Below are 19,987 nucleotides of genomic sequence, written 5' to 3'. Positions count from 1 at the left end.
AGTTGGGGCCAAGAGACCTGCTGCAGGCCGAACAGAATCCCTTCGTGGGCTAGATCCAGCCCACAGGCCTTATTTTTCCCACCCCTGTTCTAATCTATGTTGTCTCTCATTTTCAAACATTATTTTTGACTGTTCTCATTGCTCCTTTCATGGCTGCATTTTTGTTCTGCTTCATGAAGACCCACCTTTGCTATTCTTGCATAACAATTTAAGAACTGCCGTTTAATTGGTCAGGCCGTAGGTCCATCTTGTCCAGTTTCCTAGGTCACAGTGGCAGAGAATGGATGCTGAAAGGGAGATTGAACAGGGTATGACCAGGTTGTTTTCCATTGTTCCTCTCTCATTTGCAGCCTCCAGCATTTAAGGTGTAAGAAGTAAAGTGTAACATTCAGAGGCTGTATCCCCAACTCTCATGCTCAATAGCTAGTGATGCCCCTTTCCTCCAAGAAATTGTCCAGCCCCTTTTTTGCATTTGGCTAGTCTGTCAGCTTCTACATCTAGTGGCAATGAGTTTTACACTTTATTTACACACTAGGCATGTCTACACATTAATTAATGTGCTGTAATTATTGTGCATTAAGTTTAATACTTGTAATGACAGGTACTAACAATGCGGCATAATCAGCACTACTGCACATTAGCACAGATAAACTTTTTTGGTGACACTATTGCACATTGGACTAAATCTACTGTGCATTAGCACGGGCATTGCCTGCCATGCTAATGCACAAACAAATAAGTCTTCTGCAGTTTAAGCGTCTCATGTTGACGTGCCCGCTGTGTCAAAAAGTTCTTTTTGTTAGTTTTAAAACTTACTACCTACCAGTTTCATTTTGGGACCCCCAGTTCTTGTATTGTGAGAGGTAGTAACTAATAAATCCCTATTTACTTTCTCTTTTCCATATGAATTTTGTAAACCCTTATGTCCCATGTGTCCTCCCCACCCCCAGATCTCCTTTCCTAAATGGAATAGGCCTAGCCTCCTTAGTCTCTACTCATATGGAAGCCCCTTCATACCACCAATCATCCTTGTTGCCCTTCTTTGTACCTTCTCTAGTTCTTCTATATCCTTTTTGAAGTGTGGAGACCAGAACTGGACACACTATTCAAGGTGTGGACACACCATCCATTTATAAAGTTTTGTTTACAATTTCTTTCCTAATAATCTCCAACATTTTGTTTGCCTTTTGTGATAGCTGCTAAGCATTGAGCTGATGTTTTTAGTGAACTGTCCACAGTGACTCCCAGATCTCTCTCCTGTTTGACAGCTAATGTGGAGCCTATCATATTGTATGTATAGTTTGGGTTATTTTTGCCAGGTGCACCACTTTACCCTTCTCCACATTGAATTTCATATGCCATTTAGTTGCCCATTTGCTCAATTGTGCCAAATCCTTCTGTAATTCCTCACAGTCTACCTTGATCTTTACCACTTGAAATAATTTGTGTCATCTGCAGATTTGGCCACCTTACTACTTACCCCCTTTTCCAGATCATTTAGGGATAAGTTAAACAGCACTGGTTCCAACACCGATCCCTGAGGGACCCCACTGTTTACCTCTTTCCACTCTGAAACCTGTATTCACTCTTTGCTTTCTATCCTGGAGCCAATTTCTAATCCATGACTGGATGTTCTCTGTAATCCTTTGATTACCTAACTTCATTAAGAGACTTTGATAGGTGACCTTGTCAAAGGCTTTTTGAAGTCCAGCTATACTATGTCAACTGGATCCCACCAATCCACCTACTTATTGACATACTTAAAGAACTCTAGTAGGTTGGTGAGGCATGATTTCCCTTTGACAAAGGCATGTTGATTCCTCCCTAGCAAGTCATATTCATCCATGTGCTGAACAATTCTTTTTATTACTTATTGTTTCTACTGGCTTTCCAGAAACAGCAGTTAGACTCACTAGTCTGTAGTCTCTCTGCATCCCCTCTAGAGCCTTTTTTAAAATATGGGAGTCACATTGGCAACCCTCCAGTCCTCTGGTATCAAGGCTGTTTTTAGTGATAGGTTGCACACCATGGCTAGGAGTTCAGCGATTTCTGATCTGAGCTCCTTCAGGACCCTAGGGTGAATGCCATCAGGTACTGGTGTTTTGCTATTGTTTAGTTTACCAATTTCCTCTACCTCATCTACTGAAACCTCAGTTTGTGTCAGGTCCACTGGCTTGTCCCTAGATAGGAGCGGATCTGATGAGGGAATCTCCCTAGCATCTTCCACAGCGAAGACCGATACGAAGAATGCATTTAATTTATTGGCAATGGCCAAGTCATCCTTTAGCACCGCTTTTAGACCCTGATTATTCAAAGACCCAACTAACCCCATGACAGATCCTCAGTTTCTAATGTACTTAAAGACATTTTTAGTGCTGCCTTTTGTGTCTCTCTAGCAAGTTTCTCCTCAAATTCTTTTTTAGCTTGTCCTATTACAGTTTTATATTTGATTTACCAGAGTTTATGCTCCTTTTTTATTTCTCTCATTAGGATGTGACTTCTCCCTTTTGAAAGAAGCCTTTTTTTCTATTTATTGCCTCTACAACTCTGCCATTAAACCACACTAGCTTTTTTTTGGTCTGCTTTCCTTTTCTTTTGGGTTGGGTTGTTTTTTTTTTTGATTTGCAGTGTGCATTTACTTTGTGCCTCCACTATGATGTTAAGCAGTTCCCATGCTGCTTACAAGTTCTTCATCTTCATAGAGCCCCCTTTTAACATCTATCAAATTAGCTTCCTCATTTTGGTGTACTCTCCCTTTTTAAAATTAAAGTCTACTGTGGTAGATTTTCTTCTTGTCTCCCCTCTTGCATGGATGTCAAACTCAGTTGCATTGCAGTCACTATTGCCAAGCAGCTCACTAGCACTTACTCTTTACACTGAATCCTATGCACTACTTCGGAGTAGGTCAGGAGTGGCCTTGGACTACTCCTGTAGCAAATAACTGCTCAGCATAAGCATCAGAATTTCCCCCTTCCTATTTAAACCTTGAACTGCTCATAGTGTAATAGTTGCCCAGTCACACGATCCTTTGGCATTTGACTTGAGGCTAAAATATACTTGTGGCCTTCAAGACCTATCAAACAGGAACCTTGACCTGTTGATCCTAAAATGTTGGTCACATTTTTAATTGCTAATGTGTTTTGTTAATTGTTCACCCACAGAGAACAGTGACCTAAATCTTCTATTTAATGAGCTCATTACAATGTATGCCTTTTTAAATGGTGATCATTAAGTGTCTGGCAAAAAAAAAAGCCTTGATAAGCTGGAAAAAAACAAATTCTAACCAGCTCGTATAAAAAGTTTACTGTGAAGGACATCTGTGTACTTTAAGTGTAGGGAGTGCTAAAAAAGACATGTTCAAGATTTAGCATGGATCATTAATATTAATACTTCACAATACCTGTATTCATTCATTTATATTAATATTAATTACCTTTCACTTATCTTACAATAGCACCCAAGGTCCAAATCAAAATGGAGATCCCATTGTACTGATACATATGAGAAACACATTAGTTGTGGCCTATACTATCAAAGAGTCTTTTAAACTAAACCTTTTTTTACTTGTAAGACTTAACAAAAGAGTAAGCCATTGATTATGACAAAGGTTGGGTTTTGCTTGAATAATAATGGTTAGAATAAATTAGCAAGATTTTTCTGTAACAATTCAGTAATATTTGGCTATAAGCTATAACAGGTGGTCAGTTTACAAGCCGGGGGAGAGGAACATGGAATAAATCTACATGGATCCAATTCTCATGTTCCAAGAATACAAATATTATTGTTGGTGTTATCCTAATACTGGGGAGTCCTGAACAACCTTCCCCCTTTTTGCTGTGCTGGGTGTGTCGCTACATTCCTCCTCAGAGATACTCTGAGCCCAGAAGCAGTTCAATCTGAATCACAATAATTAGCATGCGAGAGAAGGGGGATTGTGAGGAACAGTTTCAAGGGAGTTGAGATGCATAGGTCTCTGATCACATCCAATGCTAATAAGACAACTCCAGGAAAGAACAGTGGTCACAGGTCATGACTCAGTTTCCCTGGTTCCTACTAAATTGGCCAAGATGCCGTTCTATGAGAGAAATGGGCAGGAATACAGAAACTTGAGTCTGATCTATATACAAAAGCATGGGTGTGGGAATCTGGAATTTGGCTCAGCTATGAGGATGTATTCTGAGGGGCCTGAGTTCTCACCACCCAGTAGTGATTATATCTCTGTATTCTCTGTTGTATGCACCTGCTCTTGGTAATGTTGCCTGACTGATAATATCCCAACAAATCGATGCATAGTTTGGAGGAACTTGCTTTGGTTTCTCTTTTACTTCTCTGGTTAAAATAATAGATTATATTGTATGTAACACTAACAGCCTCCTAATCAGGAAAACAGTACTGATGGCATAATACACAGCTTCTATTACCCATGTATAAACTAATTGGATGCCTTCTGGGAACACAGTTTAGAGTAAGGAAATGAAGTATCTACAGGTGTACGGTATAAAATGTTATCGCAGGCTAGAAATTAGATAAGAAGCAAAAATCAATTTGTAGGAATAAATAGGTAATTTTCAACATGGCAAAGGTTAATTGTGGAGTGAGTTCTTTCAAGTATTCATATTACATTCATTGCTGTTTAGTAAGTAGTTAGAAACAGTCTGGACATTGGGGTGGGCACGAAAGTGCCACATTTTGCAAATGGCACACAATTATTTAAATTAATCAAGACTAAAGAATGCCACAAAAAGCTCTACAGGGACCTAACAAAGTTACGTGAGTGGGCAGCATGATGACAGATGCAATTTAGGGTTGACATATGGAAAGTTCAAAGAAAGAATTCAAAATGCTTATTGTTAAGTTTAATCTTAACACTCGGGGGGTGGAGAAGTTCTGGTTATTTGGTTATCTGGTTCATGGAGCTGTGCCATCTGGCCTGTGGGTATTCCTATGGGTCCAGAAATTTGGTGGCAGGGGAGTGGTAGCAGTGTTAATTGTCACTTCCCTGCTGCCAAATTTCCGGACTCATGAAGAGCCCTGCAGCCTGGATGATGTGGATCTGTGTGCTTGATTGTGCCAGTGCATGGTCAAGCCAGTGTCTGGAGTCAGACCATGTGTGTGGTTGGCCTGGTGCATGGGCTTAGTGCCATAGCAACAAAGTTTGGCACCTGGGGCAAAGCCCACAACGGCAGCCCACCCTTGCCCTGTGCACAAATCTGGGGGGTACCACCCCTCCCCCACCCCATGCTTGCCCAAGATTGCATGCAGTGGTGGGAGCCACCCTTCCCCCATCCCCGCACCTCCCCAAACAAGCCACTCACAGCTCCATCCTGCACCCAGCCCTGGCTGGGCAATACCTGTTGGCACCCCTTTGCTTTGGCACCTGGGGCAGTCACCCTGCTTGCTGCCCTCTTGCTACGGGACTGCATGGGCTCACACATGTGGACCAACACTACAGGTTGACCTGATGTGTGGGACCTGGCCTGGGGAATCACATAGGTTGAGCACCACTGTACTAGTGTGTTCATTTCTCTTATGGATCATGGATATTATCTAAACAAAAAAATCTAGACAAAAAAGATACCTAGACGAAAAAGGATTAGAGGTATGGACAGATTTTTGCATACAGAGACCATTAAAAGACTAATGGTTTAGTTTAGAGAGGTGATAAATGAGGGGAGACACTGGAAGGGCATGGAGAGATTAAATCGGATGCTCCTGTTTGCACTGTAAAAACTTGTGCATGAGATGGTCATCTGCTGGTCGTTTACAGTGCAAAGTGAACATTAAGAATTGCTTCATAGGAGTGGTAGCATTTTGCCCTTGCTTTGCTCAATTGCAGAAGCCAAAAGGCAGCGAGAGGGTATGGACCTGTACAGTTGAAGCCGTTTTCAAAAGGGCAGCAACTGTAACAAAACCACTCTAACTTTACCCAGAATGAAGCAACCCTGAAATTGGAGTGGTTTTCCTACACTTTTAGTGTTCCCAGCTTGACACACACAATAATTAGAGCCTAAATGCTGCCATCCTTCTGATATGTTCCTCTTTTGAAGCAGCTTCATGTATCCATAGCCAGCTGGGCCCCAGATGCTGAACTGGCCAGACCACTGGTTGCATCTGGTAGGGCAATTCCTTTGCTTATGGGTGAGCTAAAGCAGTACAGATCAACTGCACACACAGACTAACTGACAAAACAGCAGGTCCAATAAATAATCCAGGTGCTTCACTGCCAGTTAGTTGGGGTGAATCACAAGTGCAAATTTGTTCCTATGCTTGTACAAACCTTGTCTGAACTACCCAAAATTTGGGTTCAGGAAAAGAAAGGGCCAAAAAATCCCACAGGAACTGTCTTTGTTGTGAGATTCTCAGCACTTCTGCTTTTGTCCAAAGGTGCATGAGAATGAACCATTTGTGAATTTCTGACGGAGTTCATTTGAGGTTCAAGCGTTTGGTTTTAAGTCTGTTCTTTTTTTTAAATCTGAACCATATACTATAACAGCTTATATATTGCTTGCACATATTAGGGGATTTTGTGCAAGGTTTTTTGATCAATGATTACCAGGGCAAAGATACCACTCAAAGAAAGGTTTACTTTCTTAACCAGGGGTCAGCAACGTTTTTGGGTAGTTTGCCAAAAACACCCACCACCTCGACTTGTAAGATGTTGGAGTGCCAGGGGTGGATGGTGGGGGAGCCATGAGAGGCCCTTATTGTGGCAGTGCAGCCCTGGCCCCTTCCCTATCATCCACTCTGAGGCATGTGTGCCAAGCAAAATGTTTTCATGAGCCACATTCTGGCACCTATGCCGAAGGTTGCCTACCCCAATCTAGACCTTAAGTCTTCCATCACAGATGTTAATGGGTTTTATCCTTGAGGCTCTTTGTTTTTTCTTGTGTTTATCAGGATTGATTGTTGATATTTGTGGAGGTATATGTACTTTTCTGCATCTCCAGATTTTTATAGTTGCTCAGTCTGCTCCATTACATTGGATTATAACTATTCAAAAGTAGATTTATTTCCTATAGAAATAAAATATAGAGTAATAAGCTAAGTCGATAAAATAGCCTGTTTAATGAACCATACATGGTTTATTATTAAGTGCAGTTCTGTTGTTAAGGCTGTTTATGATTGAAAATTTACTCTGGAAAAATTATTTATATTTGTGTATTAACTAAGAATAAAACTCACAAGGATTGAAATGGGCAGGAACAGAGTATCATCCCTTCCTTACTTGTTTAATTGTATATCAGAAAACTTCAATAACCAATCTGAAAGTATTAACATTTTAATTTTCATTTTAACTGGTAACATTTATCAAATGGTATTTCTGTTGAATCATTTCCTGCAAAATAGTTGCAGACTATCATAGAAAGCAACAAACAGGTTGTTAATTGCCCTTATTTCCTTTGCAAGCTTTTTCTTATTCATGCATTCTTAAAATGAAACAAAAAATAACTAGCTCAAGATATCCCTAAGAACTTCCTTCTCAAAGTACTTTGCTTTCCTTAAAGATCCAAAAGAGACTGGATCTATGTATCTAGAACTTTTCATTGTGTTCTCGGCCAATTTCAATTTATGGTTCTTTTACTCAGATCCCAGAAGAGGTGTCAGGAAAGCAGCCACACTTAGTTTATGCTGATGGTCTGTACACTTTTCTTTCTGAAAGGCCAGTTCTTCACTGATACGCAACCTGTCCTGATATAAATTAAGCTGAGTTAGCATGTACTTGCTTAAAAGTGGATGTTTAACTAGTTTAGCAAATAATGTGTCTGGCTTAGTGTAGATAGGGTCTAAATTACCAACATTAAAATTCTAGGAAATGTCAAGATTTCCGTGTATACTTATGTTTCTACTATGCTAGGGACCTGGCTACTATTTGCTAGCCCAAGTTTTGGGTGACTGCAATGCACTATCCAAAAAAGTGACAGACCAGAGACACTAATGCAAGGAGCAGGCTTCAAACTCACTGAGATATGTTAGTGTATCCCAGTGCTTAATTTGGGTTCTTGAGTTCCTGAGCAGACTCTGCTTGTCGAACTGAATTGTTTGTGAAGGGCTGTTGTGTACTGAAGGCTTGGGGTTCAAGAGACCACATATTACCAGAAATAATTATTAGGGCTGTGCAAAGCTTCGGTCCTGATTCGATTCAGCAGAGATTTGGCCTAATATGGTGGCCAAATCTCCGAATTGAATCAGAGGACCCTTTACTCTCTCCAAATCAAATCAGAACCCTCCAAATCAATTCAGTGATTCAGCCGTAGACACAGCTTTAAATGTTTTTTTCTACATACCTCTAGGTAGCAGGTGGCTTGTGAATGCTGCGGTGCTGGGGCACATGGAGTGTCCCACAGAAGCATGGGGGGCTCCCCAGTGCACTCAGCAGAAGACCCAGAAGTGGACCAAAAGCATTTCTAATCCCCTTCCGGGTCCGCCAGGGAGTGTGCTGGGGGGCACCCCACCGCCTCCCCCTCCCCGACTCAGCAACTGGTGCCTCCTGGGTCTGGGGTGGGGGGGCACCTGGGGTCCCCCCACAGCCAATCACCAAGTCGGGGTGGTGCTGGGGGACTTCCCCACACGCTCCCCAGCAGACCAAGAAGTGGACCGGAAGTAGTTCCACTCCACTTCCGGGTTCACCGCCAAGCACCTGGAGGGCCCCCCGCACTCCTGTGGGAAGCTCCATGCACCCCAGCATCGCAGCATTCACAAGCCACACTGGTACCTCGAGGTATGTAGAAAAAACATTTAAAGCTATGTCTATGGCCAAATCACTGATTCAGTCTTCCAATTTAGTTTCAGCTGAATCGAATCAGAGACAGTGATCCGAATCAACAAATTGAATCGCTGTCCGATTTGGGCTGAATCCAAATCTGAATCAAATAAGGCCTGCTTTGCACACCCCTAATAATTCCCAACCAACATACCAAACCATATTCTACTACACAATGACACTGTTCTCTGGTAACATGTAGCTCCATGAGAATTAAATTTAGTTCCACCTCTTGAAATGAAGCTGAGGTAGAACATAGGGACAGGAGAGGTAAGGAGAAAAATAAAATTTCTATCACCTCATAAGAGGATTGACTTTTCTTTCTGCTCTTGAAACCCAAACTACTATGTTGCTGCAAAGAAAACTAGGGCATAGGGATTGTAGGATACTTTTTTATTTGTTTTCCTTCAAGAATCCCAAAAGGTTATGGTGATAGAACAGTATTACCATAATTCTTAGGCATGGGAAACAGGATTGGAAGTGTCGGTGTGGGCTGGCTTTCTCCTCTTACCACCATGTTCTTCAATCTGCTTACAGGCCAAATGGCCTTGTGTAGCCATGGCCAGAGACTAAAATCACCAAGAGCATCTTATCTAATTAAGATTTGTACAGACATGTACAGAGGTGAAAAAATTACCTTGCTATAGTATATGGTAATCTCCGACCTCTCATTTAAGATATTTCAGCATTTGCCTCATTGGAATACAGGTGTAATTTCACTGTTAATAACCTATTTCCCTTTGGGCAACTATACTTTTCCAACTATACCTTCGTAAGTAAACTGAGGTTCAGAATTGGTGGCTGGCAGTTCACCTCTTAATCAAGTGCATGAAAAACTGGACCTGCGGCTCAGGAAAAAATAGGCTAGGGCTTGTAATAGGCTAGGGATGGACATTCAAAAGGCCCAAGCCTAAATTGATTGGATCTTTCTAGGTTAGTCTAACCTGCAAAGATTGAACTGGTTTGCAAGTGAATATACATTCCCTTTTCATTTCAGAAATTCAGGCACATGCCTGCGGTGGCGCAGGCCAGGCACTACAGCAGCCCTCCCTTCCCTTTCTCCGGGAAGCTGAGCTTTGTGGCCAGGCCCCGGCAGGCCTGAGTAAGACTGAGGAGGGGTTTAAACCCCCACCTTGGCCTGTGGGGTTTGGAGAGTGGGGAAAAAGGGAGTGGGGTCAGACTCCTGTGGCAGGGGGGTGGGAACGAGGAGGAGGGGAGAGCTTTGCCCACCCCAGCAGCTCCCTTACTGCCAGGAGTAATTCAGGTACAGAGTGCTGCCTGGCCCCAGAGGGGGACACTTCCCACTCCTCCCACTCCCCCAAGGCCATGGGGTGGGGATGAGGGCTCTGTGAAGTGCTGGAGGGGGAGTTCCCCGCCCCGTCTTCCTCCTCCTTCACCCCCCCCCACACCCTGCCAGTGCGTGGTGGGGAGGGGGGCTCTCTTCGGGGCTGCCCAGCCCCAGAGGGGGACTCTTCCCCCTCCCCCACAGGGTGGGGGGAAGTTCTGTTCAGACCCTTGCCTCTGCTCCTTCCCCCTCCCTGCCCCAGGAGGGGGGATCTGTTTGGTGCTGGAGGGGGACTCTTCTTCCTCCTCCTCTTCCTCCCTTGCCTCCTGCTGCCATGGATCGGAGAGGGGAGGGGAGGGGAGGCTCTGTGTGGGGCTGCCGGGATCAGCACATGGAGTGGTTGTCACTGAACTGTAGCCCTTGGGGTTGGCCCCGCCCCTGCAGCCCCTGCAGCCCAGCCCCACCATGTGGCCTCCTTGGTCAGGGCTCAACTGGCTCAAGCAGGCCGCTGCCTGGCCAGCTGCTGCCCATGCATGCCGAGCCAGGCTGCACTGCTGACAGAGCTCAGCATCCCTGTCACTGAGCTGCTGCCACCGGGGTGGCCTCAACCCCATGGCCTTGCCTGGCCCAGCCCAGCCATGCAGCTGCCTTGGCTGGGGTGCAGCTGGGCTGGGAGAGGCGGGCCGCAGGAGCAGGGCCACCCCAAGGGGCTCTGGCTCCGTGACAGCTACTCCCCATGCCCAGGCTGAGCCAGGCCAGGCAGTCCTGCACAGAGCCCCCCCACTCCCCCATCCCACCTGGGAAGGGGAAGAGTCCACCTCTGGGTTCAGGTAGCCCCTCACATAGCCCCCCTCCCCACCCTGCATTGGGGGGGGGAGGGTTTCTCTGCACCAGCTGCAGTCCCCCAGTGGAGGGGGGGTGGGAATTGGGGAATTAACCTGATTCCTGCCTCCTTAACCTTAATGGGTCTTAGCTGCAGTCCTGTCGTTGGGACAGGAAAGGGAGGGGCAGAATAAAACCTCTCCTGGGCAGCATGACAGAGGCTGCTGCCCTTCCCCATCCCCTTGCTGCTTCAGCAGTAGGATGTGTGTGGTCAGACGCCATCCTGGCATGGCCCCACCAAGGTGAAAGGGGCAGGGACAGAATTAATTCCTCCCTCTGTCCCTTCTGCCCCCCGGAACTGCAGCCAGGGTCTGCCAGCCCTCCCCCTCTCCTCTGCTGCTCTCCCCTCCCTTGCAGACAGGCAAACCCCAGCTGTGGTGGGGGAGGGGAAGGAGGGAAGAATTAATCTCCTCCCTGCCCACTGTGCCTTAATGGGGCCATGCCAGCTCTTGTCTTGCCATATCCGTGCCCTTGCTCAGGCTAGAGAGCAGAGGGGTGGGGGCAGCCCTGCTCTGCTAGAGCAGAGTCCAGCCCAGAGAGGATGCTGGGGGACTCTGGTTTAAACCCGGAAGGGGTCTGGGACTGGCATTGTATCAAGCAGTTTGAGCTCAGTCAGTTTAGTTTGATACTACATTCATCCAGGTTTATCTCAAACCAGTTTGGCCATTTTGAAACTGGTTTATGTACACTGAACTTATCTTCTGTTACAGATTTAAACCAGTTTCTGATCACTTAAGCCAATTTATGTGTAATGTCTGTCCCTAGCCATAGTGTATGGCTCTCAGTCAGTCTAACAGGCAGTGTCAGACACCTTTACTCATGGTGAAGAGCGTCTGATATAGCACGTGAATTGAAACAGTGAATATAGCTGCTCTAAGTTCCAGTTGCATCATATTTAAAAAACATTTCGTCGTATTGCAGTGCTCATGATATCTCCTGCACATTGCCAAGTTCATAGAGGTCTTGACCCCATCACTCATCCTGAGGCTTATCTTCTTATGGAAGTTAATCTGCATGGTTCCCTGTGGAGTAAGTCTGGCCTGGTGATGGTGGAAGCTGCTGCAGAAATTGAATGGAGAGTAAGAGATCTCTCCAACTGCTCTTTTATGCTTCTGTCGGGGTTACAGAGCCGAGATGTCAGTGAGCCCAATTCCTGTTAGGTCAGCATATCAATGTACCCAAAAGAATATAGTGGAGTTTTTCGAGAGGGAATAATGTCTATCCCAGAAACAGCTTGACTCAAATATTCACTAGGATAACAAACCCTCAGTTATAGATGTTCTGATTCAGTGTTCCGGTTCAATAGAATAGTGACTTTTTTGCATAAATTCAAGTATCTACTTCATAATATTGTCTTTTTTTATGTCTTGAGAATCCTTGTTTCACACTTTTATCTTGGGGCTTTTTTCACCCATATCTCTCTCTGCAAACAGCAACAAAGAAAACTGACCTAAAGAAGCCTAGCTCAGCAAAATTCATTCTGAGGGATAAAGCAGCAATCCCTTTTCTGGAAGGTGATAAATCAGTTGATAATTTACTGACTAGAGAGGTAAGGAATGGAGAGAATGACTACCAGAAAAAAACCTTTGAAAAGTGGAATGCTTGAAAAGGAATTGTTTCATCTGGGATCTAATTTAGGCTGTTTCTACTTCTTTCTTAGATCTGAGGAAGGGCAGTTTACACCTGAACACCCATCTAGCATCTCTTCCAACTATTCAGTTGGTCCAATAAAATATATTGCCAAAAACACCCTTGCTTCTTTGCCTGTAAACACAAAATAATTGGCTGCTCAGAATGCCAGATAGTCTCTGGAGTACTACAGAAAAAAAAAAAAAGAGAAGCTGGTTCTTGTAGCACCCAGCAATAGTTTTCTTACTTTTCCATTCAGTTGAGCAAGAGGTTTCATAGTGATGGAGGAGTTCCTTTAAAAGACATATGTTTGAAGCCTCACTCTTAAATTCATGTCAACAGCTGTGCCCAGTCCACCCAGCTCTAAATGGTCACCTGGTCATTCAGGCAGGGGAATCGAACATGGCCAAATATGATGTTAGCCACGTCACTCCTGTATCCATCAGCTACAGAAACTGATGTGCCTAAATAATATTAGTCCAATGAGCTGTTAGAAGCAGAAGACATTTGACTTTGAATTTTTTTACACTTGTGTTGTAGATGGTGCTTCCTATCTGTTAAATTGATGACCCTGATGCTTTAGAAACTTGACTGTGTTTAAAAATGTTTATAAGACATATTTATGCAATGTAGTTTGCTTCCTTTTCCTTAATCCAGTTGTAACCTGGTTTTGTCTCATTCATAGTGGCTGGAGTGGACTGATGTAATAACATGGTCTATTCTGGTAATATGGCTTTCACTGGAAATTGCATGGTATCCATTAGTACTCTAGTAAGGGTGCATTTATAGCAGTGTGAAGTTTGGTGGTAACATTGGCCTGGGCAAATTGCTGTTGTTATTGCTTGCTTTGGTATGTCTTAGGCAACTCAATGGGAAAAAATGCCACTGGCTATCCTATACTAGTAATATGGATTGGAAATTTTCTTAAAAGTACCAAGGTAAAAGTTTCTAAGGCTTAGATAAACCTTGAAGTGTAATTGAGGAAAGAGAAGACTCAGTTTCTTTAAATGTTAAACAGTCTATAACTAATAACTAGTGTAATAAATATTTGACCAGGATCAGCAGTTTTTAAAAAAGCTTCTAGGGAAAGCACAGCATGTTACAAGAAATAGCTATGGTATTTATTTAGTGTGCTTTGGCCTTATATCCCAGCATGCTGATGGATGATGATTTTTCAGATAAATATTAAAACTTGGTGTCCTGACCATTTGTTGTTTGAACAAGTTTTAAGCAAAGTTGGGCTCAGTTTTGAGCGAATTGTTTTATTAAAACCATTAAGCTCAATGGTTTTGTGACTGAACTTCAGGGTGCAGGGAAATTCAGCTTTTCAGTGAGTTCAAGTTTTTATAAAATGGGTCAGGCTCATAAGTAGTCAGGGCCCTGAAAGAAATGATGGAGATCCAGATCACCAGAAAGGTTCATCCAAGCTGCTACCATGTGAAATTGCTGAGATCCATTCAGCAGGTCTCCTTTGCCAAACTCCTGTCTTGCCTCCCTGTTTATTATACCTCAGAGACTTGCTCTCATTCTGCTCTCTCCCGTGTGCTTTCCATATCTTCATCAAGATCTGATTAAGTGAACTCCAGCTTATAAAAGCTTTTGCATCTCTGGTTTAGTTAGTCTCTAAAGTGCATCTGCACCCTGCCTTCTGCCTGATTTCAGACTAATATGGCTAACCACCTCTCTCTTTCCTTATTTGACACCCATCTTCCCTCTGTCTTTTCTTTCCTCACAATCCGGCTATTGTTTGTGCTCCTACTGTTCAAAACACCCTAAGTGGCCTTTTCTCTGTCTTCTCACCTTTTTCTCTTCCAGATTTTATCCTGAACTTTTTAAGTTTCTCCTTCCCTCTGGTCAGTTTTTTCCCCTATGACTTATGCCAAACACTGTCCATCTCCTTAAATTATTGGACTTGTCAAAACAGCCTGGGATACCATTTTTTTTGATAAAATCAGTATAAAAGAAAGTTTAACTTCAGAGAATTATTATTAATATCTGCCAAACTTCACTAATGGAAGAATGGATAAAGCTACTGTTACCATTCAGGTCAAAGTTCCCATTGAATGGGTACAAGTTCACTCAGTAAACTGCAATCCTTCAAGGCAAATTTATAGGACACAGATCTAGAAGGAACTTCCTGAAGTTTGACTCTAGCTCTTCACTATCATAGGCAGACACATCATTCAATTAGGGTGTATTCCATAAAAGTGCATAGCCTCCGAACTGAAAAGTTTTACTGGGCGTATGCACTTACCTGAACTCAGTTTAAATAATACTCACTGGGTGTGTCTATACATGGTGCTATGTCACTGTAGCAACACACTACAGCAACATAGTGTTGACAGGCAAAAACTGTGATGCTGCAGCTACATCGCTGTAGCAACACACTCCTGCATTACAGTGTGCTGCTTTGGTGACATAGCAGCTAAAAATAACTGTGCAACAGCTGGCACAGTGCAGTACGGACTGTTACTGCACTGTCATTTAATACTTTGAAAAGGAAGTACTAAATGATGGTGCAGTAACAATGGCGCCGTACGGCCAAGTGTAGATGTGCCCATTAGGTGCGTCTACATACAACATTTACTCCACAGTAGACTAATTATCTTTGCAGTAAACATTGCAGGTCTATATGAGTGCCCCTATTAGTCTGGAGTATACTAATTAACTCCACAGCAGGATAGGACTTGCAAGTACTATCCTGCTGTAGAGTTTTGTACTCTGAAATGGTGCATGTATAGACAATGCCCCGGCTGGCTGAGGCATGAGAGTGCTTCATTGCAGGGGCTGCCTGCTGGCTGCCCCTCCTCTAAAGCACCCTCTTGCCGCAGCCAGACCTTCCATAGCATTTTGAGCTGGGGGAACCTGCCCCAGGCTGGCAGGCTGACACTCCAGGCTCCTTACTACAATCCCAGGGTGCACATGTAAACAACACGCTTGGGAGAAATAAACTCCAGAGCACTAGGCTCCGCAGTTTATTTATGTGCATTATTAGGCACATATAGATGTGCCTACTAAGTACAAGACCAGCCAAAGCTTTGCTTGTGTGAATGTCTCCATACCAGAGCATAATTAGGTTACCAAGTAGATAGTGAGGCTAAAGGTTTCCTATACACTTAAGCCAATCATGCACTTAACCAATTTGCAGATAACTGGAGTTTGTTACAAAAAAATAGGTACTGGTGTTATGTTATGCAGTTAAGTGAATTATGTGCCTGTCCATTAAATATGAGTACATTGTACAGAAGCTTATCGAGCCCCATTTTAAAATTAATTAGTTTTTTGCACTGCCTCTGCACTCTTATTAAGCCACTCTTTTAAAAAAGTTAAATGGTGTATAGGTACATTAATATTTATAATGATTGATGTAACATAGATATACATCTGCAACTAAAATATTTCTGTGATGGCTAGTTTTGCACTAAATACTTGTAGAGCATTTTTGTGACATATCGCGGGAAATGCATCAATAAGGAAAACGTGTCAACAACATAGCTGTGGGTAGATTTTCTTGAATTCCATCAGTTTATTTTGTGGTTCAGTTGGTAGCACCTGTTCATGAAGATATGTAGCATACATACCACACCCCACCAAGAACTGCTGTTTTTATGGAATAATTTCTCTGTTTTTGCTCTCCCTTAAGGTCTAGGAATAAACGCAAGAAACTGTTTCCCTTGTCAATGATCTCTTCTTGCCTAATTCTAGCAAAATGAGTTTCATACAAATGTTAAAAACAAAACAATCCAAACATTCAGATCATCTTACTAAAAAGAACAGCTAGCTGTCAGAGAAATCGCTACGTGCATACACACATTCATCATCACCACTGCTCATGTCAGCAGGCAACCAGAAAGTACTTCAAGGAAGCAAAGGGAATCAGGATATGTGGACACTTTTACATGTGCTGTGAGCAGGAGGCGCCTTAATTAGAGCAGCTCCAAGAGCCACTCTAATTAAAGCACCACAATGCTTCATGTATTAGTTAGTGTCCCCGCGTTTCAAAATGGCTGTGGGGACACTGAAACTAAAGCTTTAGTTCAACGAGCTTTAGTTCCAGTGCCCTGGCAACTGTTTTGAAACGTGGGGATGGTAATACACAAGACACGGAGGCTGGCGTAATTACCACACTCCAGTTAACTCGATTAATTGAGTCTGCTCTGACATGCTGCAATTACAGCGCATCAGAGCAGCTCCACAGCACATCTCCAGGCATCCATTATCTCAGTCTATACTCAAGTCATAGACCTTGTCTGCTTCATTACTATATAAGTGAACCTAATAAAGTTGATTTAAAACACAACTGTATTCACTTATCACATATTTAAATTTAGCATATGACTATAAGCTGTGTAAGTCCTCTAGTTCTAAGTGTCAGCTATGTACCTATTATGCTTTGGGGGCAATATAATTATGTGATTGATAGGGGTGGAGAAAATGCGGCCTGCCAAGCCATTCTATCTGGCCCGCGGGGCCCCTAAAAATTTAGAAAATTAATATTTAGCTGTCCCTGGCTGCCTGTCATGCGGCCCTCAATGGCTTGCCAAAACTCAGTAAGTGGCCCTCGGCCTGAAATCATTGCCTGCCCCTGCTAGAGAGACAAGTCCTGAAGATTTAACTCAGCCCACAGTGGCAGAACTCCCATGGGGGTGAGCTGTCCTCTTAGTTAAATCATTTTTGCACCTTTATTTCCTGATTTTTTTTTTTCTTTCCTTGCAGTTTTCCATTTATCCCACAAAGTCACTCATGTGGTTCCTGAGAGCGCTCTGCTAATTGTCCTCGGCCTCTTCCTGGGTGGGATTGTATGGGCAGCAGACCACATTGCCTCCTTCACCTTGACACCAAATGTGTTTTTCTTCTATCTGCTGCCACCCATTGTCCTCGATGCTGGCTACTTCATGCCAAACAGGTTATTTTTTGGAAACCTTGGCACCATCCTTTTGTATGCTGTCATTGGAACTGTCTGGAATGCTGCCACAACAGGCTTGTCTCTCTATGGTGTCCACCTGACTGGAATCATGGGTAAGTACACTTTTTAAGCAAGAAACTGCTAATTAAACTGGGTACTGCCTAGCACAATAGAGCTGTATCACAGGTAACAGATGTTTCTCATAGAAGTATTAACTATAGCTGTTTGAATGTTTTATGAAGTTTCAGAGCAAGCAGAGAACTCTGCCCAGAATCAGATAGAGTAAGGATTTGACCCTCGGCTTCCCACACCCTAGTCCCATGCCCTGAACACACATCTCTCTAACCTCTTACTGATGCATCTCCCTGAATTGAAAAACTCAGGGCTTGATCTATTAATGGACATCTGTTTCTGTGGAAATGTTCAAAAGGCTAGTTTTCCTTTAGTTTTAATGGAAACTGAGAGGCCTAATGGAGGATTGCCATAATTTGGGTAGCCAGATGTTTAGATTTTCTTTCATGTTATAGATACAACTGATAGTATTCCCAGTTGTGTACCTACAGTTGAATTCAGAAGCAGAACTTGAGTGTTTCTTTGTTTATTTTTTTACATTATACCAAAATAGATTAGATTTTTTTTTTAAAGTAAGGCAAATTATGAATTCTAACCTTTCAAAGCTTTTAAGTTTGGTCGGAGCCTACTCTATCAGATAGCAAATTCATAGATTCATAGACACTAGGGCTAGAAGGGACCTTGGAAGATCATCAAATCCAGCCACCTGCCCCAGGGGCAGGAAGTCAGCAGAGATCATAGGATCCCAGCAAGATAAACATCCAAAAGTGTCTTGAAGGCATTCAAAGTAGGTGCTTGAACCACTTCCGGCAGCAGTCTATTCCAAACCTTGCGGGCTCGGACAGTAAAGAAGTTCTTCCTTATGTCCAGCCTAAAATATAAGTTGCTATATACTGGGTGCATCTACACATGCAATTAGCATGTATTAATAAACTCTGGCATAGTTTGTACCAGAATTTATTTTCCCCAGGCACAACTTTTACATGTGTATTCAGGACCTCAGCATGCTGAGCTGGGGTGAAGCAGCCCTGGATTGGCAGGGAGCCCAAGGGGTCATCCTGCCAGCCTGGAGCTGCTCTGCTGCTGCTTAACGTGATGTGGAGTCACTGTCTACATGTGCATTGCAGTGCATGGAACTACTCCGCTGTAGGATAATACTTGTCCTGGACACTACTATCCTACAAAGGAGTTAATTAATTTACTGTGCCATAATACAGGTGCACATGTAGATGGTGTTGCTTTGCTGCAGAGGTAATTAGTCAACTCCACAGTAAAGTGCACATGTAGATACATTCACTGGTTGCTAACTGATATGGTACATCCTCAGTTTTCTGTATCCCTTTTGGAATGAACCCATTTGGATAGTTGAATTCCTTCAGATAAGTGAAGATGCTGTCTCTTGTGAATTCCACGTGCTAAAACATGATGCAGTGTGTAAAACCATGCCAACAGTAAGAGATATTAAATACAGTAAAACTTAAGAGATCAGTTTGGTATACAATGCCAGCAGTTACAACTTGCTATATCAAATTTAAGAGTAAAGATTCAGTATTGTATCAAATTAAGCTTAAGAGAACAACATACAATAGCAACAGTTACAAGTTACTATACTGATTCAAGCCTAGGAGTAAAAACGCAGTAGTATAGCAAGTGAAGCTTAAAAAGGAACAATGGGAGCGTCTACACATGATGCTACATTGCTGTAGCAATGCACTATGGCGACATAGCATCGGGGGTCACAAACCATGATGCTGCAGCTATGTTGCTGTAGCAACACACTCATAGCGTGTTGCTATGGCAACGTAGCAGCTAAAAATTATTGTGCACAGTTATACAATTATACAGTTGCACAACAATTCCAGCTAAAGGTACAAAGCATGGAGGATGTACTATAGTTTTCTGCAGCAAGAAAGTCCTTATTTAAGAAAAGGTTTCTTCTAGTTCTGATTATTTAATTTGGGCAGGGAGGCACTTTTGCTGTTTCTAAGCCTGTATAAAGACAATGTTTAGCTTATTAACTTAATATCTTGATTTTTGTAAAGAGCCAACAAGTAGAGGTCAAATGAATACAAGAAAAAAAATCTTTCATTGTCTGAACTACATAAAAGAAAAATGAAAAAGCTATTCCACTGGCAACAGCAACCTATGAGAAAAAGATGTTCCTTGCAAAGCAAGGTTAGGAGGAGGGAATCTGTTTCCTTTGAGGATCTGGTTGCATGTATTTATCACAAACCTGGATTAAAATTGTGGCAGGTTTACACTGGCATATGGTTTCAGTAAAGCTGGGCAGCCATGTTGGTAGGCTCGTTTCTCAATTTCACGGTATTGTTCTGGGTGTACTAGGGTTTAATGCTCTTGTTTACAGGAGGCATTATGGTGATATTATAGTAGAACTATGCAACTACTACAACAAAATTATTTTATTTTTGCTCTTACAGATATATGCTTTAGT

At 42.9% G+C, this 19,987-nt stretch overlaps 1 protein-coding gene across 2 annotated transcripts in view; it reads left to right on the top strand.

Moving 5' to 3' along the window:
- SLC9A3 (solute carrier family 9 member A3) overlaps window positions 1–19,987 on the top strand; it is a 96,529-nt gene that overhangs the window by 33,658 nt on the left and 42,884 nt on the right. For both annotated transcript variants that reach the window (XM_019485508.2, XM_006259235.3), the window contains exon 2: window positions 17,274–17,576. In XM_019485508.2, coding sequence (XP_019341053.1) covers window positions 17,274–17,576 — 303 coding nt within the window. The remainder of the gene's footprint in view (window positions 1–17,273; window positions 17,577–19,987) is intronic.

This window comes from Alligator mississippiensis, chromosome 5 (assembly GCF_030867095.1).
Source record: "Alligator mississippiensis isolate rAllMis1 chromosome 5, rAllMis1, whole genome shotgun sequence".
Lineage (NCBI taxonomy): Eukaryota > Metazoa > Chordata > Crocodylia > Alligatoridae > Alligator > Alligator mississippiensis.
This window is presented reverse-complemented; position numbering and strand designations above follow the sequence as displayed.